General features: G+C 47.9%; 1 protein-coding gene across 1 annotated transcript in view; it reads right to left on the bottom strand.

The window, feature by feature from the left end:
- Positions 1-13402: 13402 nt before the first annotated feature.
- The window catches only part of ITPR2 (inositol 1,4,5-trisphosphate receptor type 2), a 241630-nt gene continuing 239170 nt past the window's right edge, over positions 13403-15862 (bottom strand). The window contains exons 56-57 of the mRNA XM_058805787.1: positions 15329-15490; positions 13403-14099 (exon numbers count right to left, since the gene is read on the bottom strand). Of these exons, the coding sequence (XP_058661770.1) occupies positions 14013-14099; positions 15329-15490 (249 nt within the window). The 3' untranslated portion in view covers positions 13403-14012. The remainder of the gene's footprint in view (positions 14100-15328; positions 15491-15862) is intronic.

A 15862-nucleotide genomic window follows, 5' to 3' on the forward strand; every position in this document is an offset into this window, starting at 1 on the left:
TCATAAAGCCAAGATTTCTGGTAGGAAACAAATCCAGCAAAATATAAATGGCCATTGATTATTCATTTTAGCAGAAGTTCAAGTTTTTCTGAAGCCTGAAGTGGTCTCAGGTAGCTCAGCCTCCTGGCAGGTGAGAACCAGGTTTGTGTTTTGAACCTGGAACTCAACTTTCTGTGGGTCCAGATGTATTTTTCTGGGCTTGGAACAGCTGGCAAAGGATTTATTTCAGATTGTGAAGTCTCAGAGGCAGACATCAAGTCATAGCAGGGAAGAACTGCACGCTAAAAACTGTTGTTCTAAGAGCAAGTGCCCAAGACATTGATCATTACAGAGGGTGACTGTAAAGGCTGGAGGGAATTAATGGCTTCTTAGGGGTGATATGGTCCCACAGAGGAATTCCAGGCAAACAGCTCTGGAATAAATGATGCTGCTCACTACTTGTTGGAGAAGCAAATGAGTTTCAGCCACTTTGACTTCCCTGGACGAGCTTGTGGACACAAAGCCTGTTTGGAAGGCCCAAATATCCCTGTAAGAGCAATGGTTGGACCCCCTTGCCTCATCCTATCAATCCTTTAATTTGAGACATTTCTTGCCCTGGGCATGACTGCAGCCACAGCAGATCCTGCCTGCCCAGCATCCCCTGGTCTCAGTGCCAGAGGGCAGCCTGGCAGCAGGATCAACCGGGTGGGACTTGGGAAGGACTTAAGTGAGGGATCAGAGAAAATCCCTCTCTGGTCTCGTCTTTCTCTAAACTACCAATAATGGAAGTTTAGGGAAAGGAGAGTCTCTGGGAGCATTTTGGAAGCCAGGGCTTGGTATTTTGTTAAATACCTTTATATCCTTCCTGCATCTGACAGGAAGGATATAAACACAGCCAATAAAAGATACCCCAATGTCTAGTCCCTTCATGTCAAGTTGCAGAGTCAGGTAAGATTATTTATTTCAATAAATAATCAAAAAGTGTCTTCAATCAAGTGACAGCTTGTTCTCATACTGTAATTAAGTTTGAAGCTCAATTACTATTGTCTAAGTCAATGGCACAGACAAGATTATTACAGGAGAATCCCCAGAGATGCCAAGATTGGTACAGAGGGGAGGAAATGAGAGTTCAATGTAAAGCTCAGTGTGGCCCAGGCCAGATCCTGCTGCTGAGCTGTGTGCCTGTGGAACCACACATCAGTCATGGAATTGCCAAAAATCCTTTCTGCAGCCTGCAAAGAGAGGTGAGAACATGTGTGAAAGCAGGAGCTAGCCCTGAGGAAATCAGTGCAAGGTGGACATCAGCTGGATGGGCCAGCAATGTGCACTGGCCCCAAACCCCCCCCTGTGCTGGGCTGCACCCAGAGCCCCAGGGCAGCAGGGCAGGGGGGATTCTGCCCCTGTGCCCCTCTCTGCTGAGCCCCCCTGCAGGGCTGCATCCAGCCCTGGGCCCAGCACAGCAAGGACAGGGAGCTGCTGGAGCCAGGCCAGAGCAGGGACACCAAGGGGGGCAGAGGGATGGAGCAGCTCTGCTGGGAGGAAAGGCTGAGGGAATTGGGATTGTTCAGCCTGGACAAGAGAAGGCTTTGGGGAAACCTCATCGCTGCGTTTTTCAGCATTTAAAGGGGGCTTCATAAGAAAGATAGGGGCAGAGGTTTAGCAGGACCTGCAGCAATAGGACAAGGGGTTATGGTTTTAAGCTAAAAGAGAGTCAATTTAGATTCGATATAAGGAAGAAGTGTTTCACAGCGAGGGTGCTTTACATAGGAATAGGCTGCCCGAGAAGGCGGGGGATGCCCCACCCTCAGAAACACTCAAGGTCAGGTTGGATGGGGCTCTGAGCAACCTGATCTGGTTGAAGATGTCCCTGCTTGTCGCAGGGAGGTTGGGCTGGGTGACCTTTAAAGCTGCCTCCCACCCCGAATTATTGTCTGTGTGTGACTCCACATGTGCGGCCGGGCGCTGCCAGGCGCTGTGGCTGTGTGGGAGCTGCAGCTCGAACGTGCAGCTGCATCCTGTGAGCTCGTTATCCTGCTGGGCTCCTCTCCTTCCCCAGCTCCTCTTCCCCACACGCTGGCTCCTCCAGCTGCAGCTTGGCCACACCGGCCAGGCTGGACGGGGACAGATCGCGGCACCGGCAGGGCTGGATGGGGACAAATGGCGGCACCAGCAGGGCCGAGGACCTCCCGAGGTGAGGGACCAGCCCTGCCACCGCTCCCTGAGGACAGCTCTGGACACTGCTGGTGTCCAGCTCGCAGCTGTTTTCCCTCAGCTCAGCTCTGGTTACTGCCTGAGAGCTCCATCCTTGCAGCTTCCAAGTCCTTCAGCTGCTTCTCCTGTTTGTGCTGAGGGAACAGGGAAGGCCCCAAAGCCTAAACTCTGTGTGTTCCCACTCCAGGGGACAAACAAGGAGAGCATCATCGAGTTTACTTGGCTAGCATTTCATGAAATAATTTCAAAAGTGTCTTTAGCTTTGGAGAACCTGGGTGGTAATCCTAAACACAGGGGCTCAGATGTCACTGCTGGGATGCTGCTGTAGCTGGCTCAGAGCATCAGTGCAGCTTAAGCTCAGGGCCCTTTTAACCATGGAGAACTTTTTGGAAAGTGGGGATGGCTTTTCTCCCCCTGCCCATTTGAATTTTTTCACAAAGTTAAAAGGAAACCATGCCTCTGAGCTGCCAATAGATGTCTAAGATAATGAATAAACACAGTGCTGATGGAATTACTGCTTGTACACACAAAAATCCTCACTATAACGCAACCCAGAAGTTACACGATCATTTCATTTATTAAAAAAAGTTATGTTTCCTTTATCCCTCCTTGCCAAGTGGTGTCCTGTTATGAAGAAGTTTCCTGCTCTTGCCTGTCCTTTCTGGCTGCTTGCTTGTGTTCCAGGTGTCACAGCTTTACATTTCTTCCCAGCTCTGCCTGAAGCAGCACGGAGCTTTTCCTAAGCCCTTTCCCCTCCTGCTGTGAGCTCCCAGCATGGCACCCTGCAGGAAGCCTGGTGCTGAGTGTCTCACTGGCCCTCCTGGGCTTGACCAGCAGCTCAGGGCCAGCCAACATCACCAGGGGCTTTGTCACACCGCTGGTGCTCTGTGTCAGCAGCACGGCATGCTCCAGGTCCTGCTGTCCCCTCAGGGTGGGGTTGCCACCAGTGCCCTGTGCTGGGCACACATCCCATGCCTGTGGGATTGCCCTCAGTGCCCTGTGCTGGGCACACATCCCATGCCCGTGGGATAGACACCAGTGCCCTGTGGTGGGCACACATCCTGTGCCTGTGGGAGTGCCACCAGTGCCCTGTGGTGGGCACACATCCCATGCCCATGGGATAGACACCAGTGCCCTGTGGTGGGCACACATCCTGTGCCTGTGGGAGTGCCACCAGTGCCCTGTGGTGGGCACACATCCTGTGCCTGTGGGATTGCCCTCAGTGCCCTGTGGTGGGCACACATCCTGTGCCTGTGGGATTGCCCTCAGTGCCCTGTGGTGGGCACACATCCCGTGCCCGTGGGATAGACACCAGTGCCCTGTGGTGGGCACACATCCTGTGCCTGTGGGATTGCCCTCAGTGCCCTGTGGTGGGCACACATCCCGTGCCCATGGGATTGCCCTCAGTGCCCTGTGGTGGGCACACATCCTGTGCCTGTGGGATTGCCACGAGTGCTCTGTGGTGGGCACACATCCTGTGCCTGTGGGATTGCCACCAGTGCCCTGTGGTGGGCACACACCCTGTGCACCTGTCCTGACATCCAAACCCAGGCTGTTCCCCCCTGAGCAGAGCAGGCACTGCAGCCTCTCCTGGCTGTGCTCTCAGTGAGCTTTGCTCCCAGCCCTGGGGATCACCTCTGGGCATGAGGAGCCAGCCCAGGCCCCATTGTCTCCTCCACACTTCATCTGCTGCCAAGGAAAGTGCCAATTAGTGCCAGTTGTCCTCAGCTGCTCCTTGCAGGGCTGAGAGGGGGCCTGGAGCTGGGCCCCCTCTCTTGTGTTCTCTTTGTAGTGTCTAACTCCCTCAGTTTCCCCATTGATGCTCAGGGATTTCCTAAAATACCCCAACAATAAACATAAAATCCTTATTCAGGCAGCTTGATGTTCAGTTCCCTGTTTTATTTCATGTGCTTGAAGTGTAATAGATTATTATTAAAATAGAGCAATGTGGGAATCACTCCCCATACTGTGAGGATGCTCAGAAGCCAGAGCAGCCTGGCCTGGGGCATTTGCAGCCCTCTCACCCATCTGCACTTACTGGTCCTTGGCTGCTGTCTGAGTCTAGCACAACCAGCAAAAGGAAATCAAGAGGTATCTCCTAAAAGGAAATATTTCTGGGTTTCAGGTGGTCACCAGCACCATGGTGCCACCAGAGCAAGCTGAGATGTCACCAAAGAGCAGCAGCACATTTCCCAGCACAGGTTAGCTCTTTTAGCCATCATTCCCAAAAGCTGAGGATCTTAGCTGGAGTTTGAGCCATCCCCCAGGGCTGAGTGGGTAAATCCTTGCCCATCAACGCTGGTGTGCAGTTGTGTTTGAGCCTGACCTGGGACATCTGTGCTCCTGGGAGGTGTCACCAAGCCTTGAGAGGCAGCAGGGTCCCTTTGGCCACCCTGCCCTGCTGAGCCTGCAGGACCCAGGAGATGGCTTTGTCACCTGGGGTGGTTTTGATGCCTTAAGTTTTAGCTTTCATATTTCCCAGGTTCTGTACTGCCTTGGTGTCTAACTCTGAACTTCATATAAAGTGTTAGCAAGTTCTCTTCACAGTTGAATTAGACAAAACAATCCTTGTCCAGCCTGAGAAGCAAGGACACTGTTGCAGCTTCAGGCCCAAAAGTATAAAAAACAGTGAACTGAGGAGAGCAGTGTGGGAGGATGTGACTTCATAACCTGAAGCTGTAACTGGACAATTAATCCCAGTATGTAAATGGACCAAAACTTATAAAAGTGTGAAAACTCGTGACCAGTCATACATCTTGGCTACACAGCCAGGCTCTTGTACTGCCCAAGGTGCATCCCTTGAAGGCCTTTTAATAAACACCTGCTTTATTCCTTTAACCTTGCCTAGCTTCTGCTCCTGGTTAGCCTCTCCTGTTCCAGGTAGCCTCTCCTATTCCAGGTTAGCCTCTCCTGTTCCAGGTAGCCTCTCCTGTTCCAGGTAGCCTCTCCAGGCATCACTTTGAGCTCAGGCCATACAAACCAGTCCCAGTTCCAAGTAGCAACTCCCTGCATGGTCACGGCACTGGGCCTTGCATGGAGTCAGGCTGAAAAGACAGAGGTGGAAAGATTCTGCCATAAAGTAGGAGGCAAGGCAAACAATTCTTTTTTTCTGAAGCCATTGCTTCATCAAAGAACTGGCATTGCTCACCCTGGCAGTAATTCCAGCTACCAGGCAGCCCCCTGGACTCACCGATGGCACGTGGATAACGCCGCAGCCGGTCACTTGGCCATGGCGTGCTTGCAATTTATAGCTGACTTCCCCAGAGCCCTGCTAAGTCACTAAGCAGCCTTGTGGTCTGAGCAAAGGTTTAGGAGCCAGGAAAATCTGGATGAATCATTTGCTCACGCACTGGTGACCTGAGAAAATCAGTTGACCTCCTTGTGCCCGGGCTGTGGGAGCAGCCACCAGGAGCCCTGCAGATGTCAGGGACTGTCTTGCCTGTCCCCAGCCAAGAGCAAGTCCCTGGCCCTGGCAGCAGTTGTGGAATGCTCAGGGTGTGTCCCAGAGCCAGGATCCCACAGAGCTGCAGCCACTCGGGCTGCCTTGACGGGGGTGCCAGCCCCAAGCCCTTTGAAAGCTGAGGGAAGACTTGCAGAGATTCTGTGTGTTGCAGCTTGGGACTCACTCACTCCCCTCCAGTGTCTGTCTGGATTTTGAATAGCTCATATAATATGTTATAAATGACAATTAAAACATAAAATGAAGAGGGGAGCAGATGGCTTCAGGCAACAATTAAAAATACCGAGACTATTTCTAAATGCAGATCACCAGATCCAAAACAGCCCTGGGCAGACTCAGCTGAAGGTTGTTTGCTGGCCTGGCTGAAAGGACATGTGTGGTCTCCACCAGTTCTCAGAAGATGCTGTTAACAGGACATTTCTGGCAAAGGCAGGAGGGGACACCCCTCATGGGCAGTGCTGAGGACACAGACCTTCACTCCTCTCTTTTGAGGGGTAGCAGGGACAAAGGCAGGCTGGATCAAGGTCCCTGTTTCACCCTGAGGAAGGTGCTGTGCTGGAGGCTGGATCAGGGGAGAGGACCTGTGCAGTGCCCTAAATGCCCAACCATCTTCTCCTTAGGATGTGGCTGCTCACACCGTGGACATTGTCTGCCACAGCACTATCACAGCCACATCATCACACTGTCCCAGCAGTGGCACAGCTTTGTTTCCTTCCCTGACACCTCAGCTGACATAACTTCTGCCTCCAAATATTTGACCAGATGGGGAAAATTACAGGGACCCCAGAAGATAACTTGTCACTTCCCTGGAGAAACTGTCTGTGAATGTCTGGCTAAGGGAAGGCCATTGTGAAGGGAGCCCTTGCCACTAAAACAAGGCAAAATAAAAGGAAAAAAGAGGTGATCTGGCAGCACCACACCTGCCTAGGTTTTGTGTGAGTGCAGAACCACATTCAGCCCATGAGACAATTTCACATTTGTGCTCCCTGCCTTGGAGGTGATGACCTGGAGCAGGGTGGGCCCGGCTCTTCCTCCACAGGCTCAGTGATGCCCCAGGCACCACCCAAGGCCATGTGCTGAGACATGTGGGCTGCTATTACAATGCCTGTGCTGCAGAACAAGATTTGCATCCTGAGATTGCATTAGACTGGATTTCCCTCTCCTGGAGAAATGGGAACCAGCATGGCCCGTGGGGAACCAGGTTTGCTTGGCCAGGATGCAGCACTTGGGCTGAAGAGAAGTCAGAAGAGAACCAGCTGGCAGATGCAGCCCATGTCTTCTGCCCATGGAGGCTTCCAGGCCAGGTTAGCTCCCATTTCCAGCTCTGTGCCACAGAGGAGCAGATGGATAAAACTCTACGCCCTGCACTGCACGTGATGTTTGAGTAGATTATCATAGTGGCCACTTCAAACATTCTAATTAAGAGTTTGATTTTGCCATGCTAAAAACAAGCATGATTATAATTTGCTTTTGCTTTTCTTTTTCCTCTCTTGAACATGCTTCCACCTCCCGCTTTGCGCTGAGCCCGGAAGCAGAAGTATCACGTTACTCTGAGAGAAGGGAGGCTTGTGGTATTTCCATCCCATCCAGAGCCAGGAAACACAGGCAATTTTGCAAGACAGCTTGTACTCAGTAAATTTCCAGCTTGGTTTATATTTCTGTATTTATTTAGAGCTCATGTAAGAGAGCACTCATCCCAAGTGAGGTGCTGTGGACAAATTTGCAAAAAAACCCCCAGAGTTCATAGAACAAGGACCCTGAGCAATAGGGATTTCAGTGGACCAGTGAATCCTCTCTTCTGAAAAGGCACTCAAGATTGACAAAGACATGGACAGCCAGCTTCTGATAACACCAATTATTCACAGTAACTCAAAAGCAAACTTTTAGTAAGTCCCACCAGTAAAATCACCATCACTGATAACATTTTCTTGTGCCCTTGAGACCTTCCCTTGAACTTTGTTCCTTCCCTTTCTTTCCCTGCACTGTGACACATCACATTCACAACTCTCACAGTCTGGGGCCAGGTGCACAATTCCCTGCTAGCATCTTCCCACATCCCAGCTGCCAACCAGGAACCTGGACAGATGTTTGCACCTGCATAGGAAGAGCCATGACAGCTCCAGGGACCAAACTCTCCTCTCCTGACTCCTCCACAGGCAGCAGGATTTGCATTTCTCACGGGAGGGCAGCGCTCACACCAGCTTTGCTTGTTTAGGGCCGCAGCCAAGCCTGTCCCGTTCCTGTTCCAGTGTTCCCAAATACCCTCAGACTGGGCTGTGTGTGCAAACCACACACAGTCACACACAGCACGGACACCTCAGCTCCCAGAACAGAAAGATTAAGGGCTAGGAGGGGTTTTGGGGGCACCAGGAATTCTGCTGGCTTTATCAAGTTGGGGTGGGAGCTTTTGTGCCAGACAAAGGGCTGCAAATGGGCCAGAACCAACCTCAAAGCCAGCAAAAGGTGACTCAAAAAAAAAATAATATAAACTCTGAGCCAACTTCTATCATTCAACACCAACTCACGACTGAAAATGGATTTTTTCAACCCTGTTTCTGGGTTGTCCTGTGCTGTGCTGGACACAACTCTGGGTCTCTACAGCAGGGACTGAGTTAACACAGGTCCCAGGTGTTTCATCCTGTAATACTGGCAGGGCAGGGAAGAAGAAGCAAGGAAAAATATCCTTATATATTTGGTAAGGGAGCAAGTGCTCCTAGGAGAGGATTGTAAAATTCAGATTGACAATCCCGGTTGAAGGCCATTACAGGAAACACTGAGGACGTGCCCAAAATCCACAAATTTTGTGGCAGCTCAGTGTTACTGGGAACAAAACCTATAAATATTGTAGATTTTGGGGGCCAGAAGGGAGCAACTTATAAAGGGAATTTGGGCCTTTGGGCTGTAACTGGATCCCCCCACTGCTCCTGCCATCTGGACGAAATGTGAATGGTGACAGAGCCCACCCAGAGCAGGGCTGGGCTGACCCCACAGCCTTGCACACGGGTGTGGGCTGCCTTGGCAAAGGCCACATGGCTGCTCCATCAGGGGATGGAGACTCTGCAATGATTCACCACAAGAAGGGCTGCTAGGAAAACCTCCTGCTTACATGGAGTCAGATATTGGATGCTGATGATCTACAGCATTTAAACAGAATTATTAAGTCATAAGAACACCATGCTCCTACACATTTTAGGTTATTGCTTTGGTTAATCAGTAAATCTTGTGGTCCAGGACATGCCCAGGTCTCACCTTACCTGAGTGGCAGCAGACAGAGGTGGAGACATGGAGAAAGAAACTGCTAGTACAGAAAGAAAGTTAACTCTTGGCTGTTTGCAGCAAGAGAAAAATGTGGAAATAGCAAAGTTAGAAAGGCTGCTTGTCTTCTGCCTTGCAGTTTCTGCTCCAGCCTGAAACAGTGCAGCATATAAATAGAGGGGGCAAGTGTGAGTTTATGGCAGCAATACAGCGGTGCACATTTCAAACCCCCACAGCCTGAGTTCCTTTTGAGGCATTTTGAATGATTCTGTGCAAATTCAGGCTGTTCAGCACGGGCACCTGCAGGCAGGAGTTGTGCTCCTGCGGGCATTCTGGGGCAGCAGAGAGGTTAGCAGCCTTAAATCTCAGCCTTCTCCCCCCAAAAATGAACTTGGCAGCCTTCCCCAGAAGACAAGCACGTGCTTTCCAAAGACAACATCCTTGCCTGCAGATGCTTTTGTCACAGCAGCAGCAGCAGCAGCAATGGTGGGAAGGGAGGAGCAGAATTCACTTGCAGGCCAGAACAGTGAGCCAGTGCCGAGGGAGAGGTTTGCTCCCTGAAACACCTCTTGAATTAAAATGTGCCTCGGGGGCAAACATTTGGAAAAAGAAAAGCCTTGGCATTAGGTTCTCAGTCCTGCATGTGAAACTGCTCCCCTTTAGGCTTAGAAGCTTAATGCTGGTTTGGGGCTTTTTGACTGAAATCTTAGGTTGAAAGCTTGCTGCATGAAACCCCATTTTCTCTTAGGATATCCTTTTTGCAAAACCATCTAACAAACCTAGTAGTAAACAAGCTCCTTTCTATTTAGCCTTAAAATAATACCAGAGAATAGAAAAGGAAGTTAATTCTACTCAAAATCTCAGTAAGTTGGTGGAACAAGTGCACAGGAGAAACAGCATGCTCCATTTAATAGGATTTTTCTTACTAATTAATTAGCAGGCTTTTTCTTGCTAAGAAGAGGCCTTATTTTTTTCCTCATTGACTATTTGTAAAAAAAAAAAAAAAAAAACAGCTGGGAAAAAGGAAAAGAAAGGACTTATATGATGTAGTTTACTGACCACAGGTTTGTAGGGAGGGCTCTTCCATTTTTCACAAGACCTAATGTGAAAAGTGCATATTATGTGGCTCTACACAGATATTTACTATATATATTTTGTTGTATTGATTAGTACTGCTGTATTAACATTTTAATAATATGATAAATGTAGTCTTGTAATTAAAAGGTAACATTTGTAGTTAAAATAAGAACTATGTTAGTGGGATATTTTTAAGAAAGGAATGAGGCACTCGCACCAAATACCAGCCCCAGAACACCTAAATCTTTCAGAGAAAAAGAATTTATTGTTCTCTTATCAGAAGAGATGAACTTCTTCCCACCTCGAAGGCGCTGTCAGGATTCAGAGGAAGAAGTTGACGATGACCAGACAGAATCCCGTGTTTGAATGGAATTTATGCATCATGTATGAGGTGTATGAATATGCAACAGGCTGTTGTTTTTAAGGGTTAATCCTCTGTTAACGTGGGTCCTTTTTCAGGCTCATCCTGCCCATAACTCTTTGTCTTTTTTGTCTCATATTATCTTAATTCAATTTGTCCAAATTATTATTACTCTAATTGTATTCCTATTTTTATAACCATTTTATTACTATTAAACTTTTAAAATTTAAAAACAAGTGAGTGGCATTTTTCACACCTAAGATTTCCTTAGCCCAAGTTGAGAGACACAATTTGTCTTTCTCAATTCTTTCACCCAGAGGAGTGGGGAGAGCCCTTGGTCTCTCTCTCATTGTGCTACCTGAAAGAGTTACTAAAAACATTTAAAAAATAGAGGGGACAAAAATGTGCAAAATAATCTCATACAGAAAAGCCTGCATGATGGTAGTGTGGAATCATAAAGGTTGGAAAAGATCAGGCAGCAGCAGAACCCCTGAGGCTGTGTGCCTTGAGCCTGCTCATCCCCACCTGGTGACACTTGAGCCACAACCATCCCTGGCTCTGCCCACCTGCACCCAGGGCTGCCCGCATTCCAGCAAATCCTACACCCAGCAAATCCCACACCCAGCTGCCACCCAGGCTCTGAATCCATCATCCTGGATGGAGCAATCTGCACCTGAAATAACACAAATTCTTGCTTTCCTTGCTGCATTCAGCCTCCATCCATTCAGGGCTGAAGGAATGGGTGCACACCCACAGCCTGGCCCCCCACCCAGCCTGCTTCTCCCAAACCAGAACACACATCTCTCCCCAGCCTCAGCACCAAGAATGAGACAGACATATATAAAATGACACCTTTTATTAAAAGTTACATTCAGCAGCAATGGACACATTTACTTAAGTAGATTTTAACTGTCAAGGAGCTTATAATTATAAATATCTCTCTAAGGCATTGAAAGCTCTTAGATGTTTTAACTTCATTGCAATCATTTAATATAAATAGGTAAGGTAAATGATACTTGCCTAGGAAAAGGTTACCCCAGTTGCATTAAACAAAGATATACACATAAATATATGTATAAAACAATGATTTTTGTTATAAACTCATTCATGGGGATATTTCACAATCTTTAAGTCTTGGGGCCTGGTCCTACAACCATTATTCACACAAGGAGCCTCCTGTTTGCCTTAGCACGTGAGTGTACAGATTGCTCACATGAATTACAGCAGGGCAGGGCCTGAGTTTTGACAGCAACAGCAAAGATGTTGAAATTCTCAGTGAAATATATTTACAGTCTGTGCAAGTAGCATCACCTACTGTTACTGATTATGGAGGTCTCTCTGGGAAGCTGTGAACAGCAGAAAGGCACCGTGGCCAAGGCCAACCAGCATCTGTTCTCTGATTTAGATGCTGTATCTCTCCCTTCTGAGGAGCAGGAGCTGGGCTCCTGAGCCCCAGGGGATGTGGGCTGGGTGTGAGCACCAGCAGCACCCACCTGCAGCCCTGAGCTCAGGGCACAAGCTCCAGCCTCAAGCTCTCCCAGCTCCAGCAGCAGAAGCCTCCCCTGATGTGCAGCTGCTTTTTCTGAGTGTAAACAGGAAAAGTGCCAACCCATTCCAGTATTAGCCAACCTCACACCCCCCAATAAATAATGAGAGTTTAACTTATAATTGAACTGTGCTTTGTGTTTTAGAGCCACACTTGTGAGAAAAGGAAATTGCTGTTGCAACAGAAGCTGTGAGTAGATCTGATTAACTGTATGAACTAATTTGAATTAATACAGCTGCAGGGTCTGAGTCCCTACCACCTTACTGCTGATTTTATGTTTGTGGGCAGCTCCTTTGGCCATCACCTCTCACAACCAGGGTGCTCTCTGGACTAAGGCCAACAGAAAGAGATTTGCTTCCAGTAAAATACACAAAGCTCTGATTTCTACACTATTTTGGAAGGACACAATTGAAGCCAATGGGAGATGTTTTAGTGGTAGAAGATATAAATATGTTGCTACTATATATTACTTTTATCTCAGCCACGTCACTGCCACAAAAAATAAGAAAAAAAAGTAGCTTCAAGAACTGGCTTGAATTTGGGATAAAGAGAGTGATATACCCCTTCCTTGCCTTTACTCTAGGCCTGTTGGTTTGAGTAGTGCCTTAACAAGGACAACAGCATTTCTCCAGGAAGAAACTGGAAAATATTTACACCAATAATATTTTGTCCTTTGATCAAAATGGCTTTTATAACAAAATGAAAACTTTACAGGGGCAAATCATTGCAAAAATATTTTGGTTTAAAAAGTGGCTCCATGTAACAAGAGGTGCATTTTCAAATGTGAGACAATCTGGTAACCAAAACCCACTGAAAATGAAAGCGAACTGAGGACACAACTCTCATTTGTGCCCCTCAATTTTTTTCCTAAAAGACAAAAGAGTCCCCTAGGGCTCTATGGAGACCCTGTAACTTTTCTTTCAAGCCATCCCAAGAAATACAGGATAGAGCAGAAACCTGCACTGGTGACTCAGCCTCTGCCTTTTGTAGGGCTGAGAGCTGGAAGGAGCCTCCCTGATGTTGCCCCCCTGTTCCCCACAAGGCTTCCTGCAAACCCCTGGAAGTGGGAAGGGCAGGCAAAACCATCAAACCATGATCTGTAGCTCAGAGGAAAGCTGGCAGAATTTGGTGTTTATTTACTCAAATCAACTCTTGCTGAAGATGAGTTTATGGAAGGTAATGACATCATTACATGTACAAAAAGACATTTCTAAGCTTTTTTGTAAAAAATAAAATCCCATAGACGCTTCAAACTACAGGTATAATTTTTTCCCCTGAATCCTCCATTGGAACTTGAATTTAAAACACAGTTTAACTCCTCAGTATGTGAAACCTCACGGCCACATTAATCGAGAACATCTGAAGCCAGGAGAAAGAAATCACTTCCAGTTATGTTGTCAGTATTATGTGCATAACATTCCCACAGCTGTAGATCCATTGTGCTCCATGTAATAAATAAGAAATTGCATGGTGACAGCTAAAATTCAAAAGCGTTAATGTTTCTCTTTGCATCTTTTTCTATTTTTTCTTTTTTTTTTTTTTTTTCTTCCTCCAGTCTTTTGAGGTTTCTCCCCTTTCCCTCCTAGTAGAAGTTACTTGAAGCAACATCACCGCTTAGGGACTGACATATTTTTGGTAATTAAAAAATAGTAAATGCCAAGCAAATATGACTAATGTTGCTATTTGGCAAGTGAGCCAGAGACGACCTATTGATTCTGAGCCAGGCTGTCGTGCTTGCCTCAATAAACACCTCTCCTTCTTCTGCTCAGCTCGCTCCTCCCGGTGCTCTGGGGAGAAGGGGGCTCCCAGGATGTGGCCAAGTGCTGTCCCAGCCTGTGTCCCAGCCTGTGTCCCAGCCCCTGTCCCAGGCAGCCTGGAGCTGGAGCCAGGCAAGGAATACAAACGAGCTGCCTTGTATCGCTCACATTCTAGGTTGTGGTCCCTCTCAACCATGAAAAACAGCTACAAATTGTTCCCAGAGCTAAACCACTTAACATCTTGGCACTTGGTTGTTTTTAACTTTGTAACAATAGGCACTGTTCACTCCTCTCAATCTCAGTTTTTTATTCTATAATAAAGCAGGAATACTGATGAAAGGCTAGTCACGGCTTCTCCCCGTGGTATCAGGGTGGTGGCATGTGATGATTCACATGGGGTGTGTTTGATCCAAGAAAGCCCAGCCTCTGCTTATTCTTCCTTTGTTCTGTCATCTAAGGTGGAAAGGCAGAGAGAGACGAGTTGAGATTTTTTTTTCTTTTTACTATTATTTAGCAGTCACAGAGCAAGATACATATAAGCAAAACAACAGGGAGTGGAATTCTTTTCTTCAGCTTAGAAAATTACAAGTAAGGGATGCCTTTGAAGTGGGAGATCTGTTTCCTGCAAAGTATGAACATTTTATTCTCATTTATACATTATTCTTATCCCCCGGCAGGTCTTACAGAGTATTATTTGTGCTGCTATTGTGTTGTGTAGCCCTGCAGAGGGTCAGAGTTTGCACTTGGTGCTGCAGAATCACAGAAGGAAAAGATGGCCCTGGCCACACAGGGTTTAAATTTAAGCCAGGAGAGAACAGATTCAGCCAGAGGGGGATGAAAAAAATCCTGCCAGGATGTTGTGGGTAAGCACAATGAGCAATGGTCTCAGCACATCCAGCCTAAACCTTTGTTGGGATTTTCACAGGGAAAAGTTTTAAGGAGGGATTTGAAGGGGAATAATTAGATAACTCTGTTGATGCCACTGAAGGGCTTCCCATAAAGAAAACTCACAGATGCTTTTCTGAAGCTGTAATGAGCAAAGCAGAGGTGAGCAGCACCTGTAGCAAAAAAGGAGCTGGCCTTTTGATCCTGAAGGGAGAGCAAACACAGCAGGCAGGCGATGTGGGCAGGAGCAGGGCTTTAAGGGAGGCTTTGAGGGAGGCCAGCAGCTTGTGCCCCATACGGGAGAGCAGAGGGAGCTGCAGGAGGGGCACCAGCACAAGGGTGACACAAGCAAAGCAACAGGCACTGCAAATTGTTTTCACAAGGGCACTGTTGATGTTCTCAGTGGGGGAAAAACCCAAGGGCTGGACACAGAAGGCTTTTTTCCTCCAGGCTCCCATCAGTATGCAGCTATTCCTGACACTACACTGCTTTCACTGCCGGGTTATGCAGCCCCTCATCCCTTCTGCAGTTTCCCCTCTGTCCTTGCACACTCACCAGGAGCATTTCATCTAATCCCCCCCTGAGTTTTCTCCTTACCTGATCTCTGCTGTTGCTAACAGAGTACCATTTCACTCCAAACCCTTATCAGTGTATCTACCCAGAAAGCTTGCTGGAGGGAAAGATAAAACCTTCCTGAGACAAAAGTCTCTTTTGTAACGCTGTCCTGACTGCGACGTGATGGAAGGCAGCGCCTTCACCCACACGTGCTCACTTTGCTGCCCACACAGGGCACTTACCTGCTCCTTGAGCTCAGCCAGCTGGCTGGAAAGCTGTTTCACAAGGCTCATGGTTGACTCCAGCCTCTCCTGCAGGTTCCTGATTTCATTTTGCTCACTGTCGCCTTCATTGCTAACCAGAGACATGGCTCTCATTCGAGGGAACCAGTCCAAATTCTTCTCCTACACGGGTATTAGAAAAATAAGGCATGTTACTAGGGGTTTATGCAGAAAAGTATTTCAGAAAGTATTATTCAGAAAGTATTTCAAACGAGCAGTTTTATTTTTGGTTCTCATTAGCTACAGAGAAGGTACCAACTGGAAAATCTGGGTTCCCCACAGCTGCACCTGCACTGCAGTGTGGGCAGTGTTGGCACATTCACCTGTGGCAAGCAGAAATGCCCCCACTGGGAAGACTCCTCTGGTACACCAGGAAACCCTCAGTGCTCCCCGTGCTTTGCTCTTAAGTGTATGCAGGGACACATTTCCCCTGTGTCTCTTCAGCTTGGCTGGTCTCCATCTATTTCGGCTGTCCTTGCAGCAATGTCAGCAAGG

Source organism: Ammospiza caudacuta, chromosome 5 (genome assembly GCF_027887145.1).
Source record: "Ammospiza caudacuta isolate bAmmCau1 chromosome 5, bAmmCau1.pri, whole genome shotgun sequence".
Taxonomy (NCBI): domain Eukaryota; kingdom Metazoa; phylum Chordata; class Aves; order Passeriformes; family Passerellidae; genus Ammospiza; species Ammospiza caudacuta.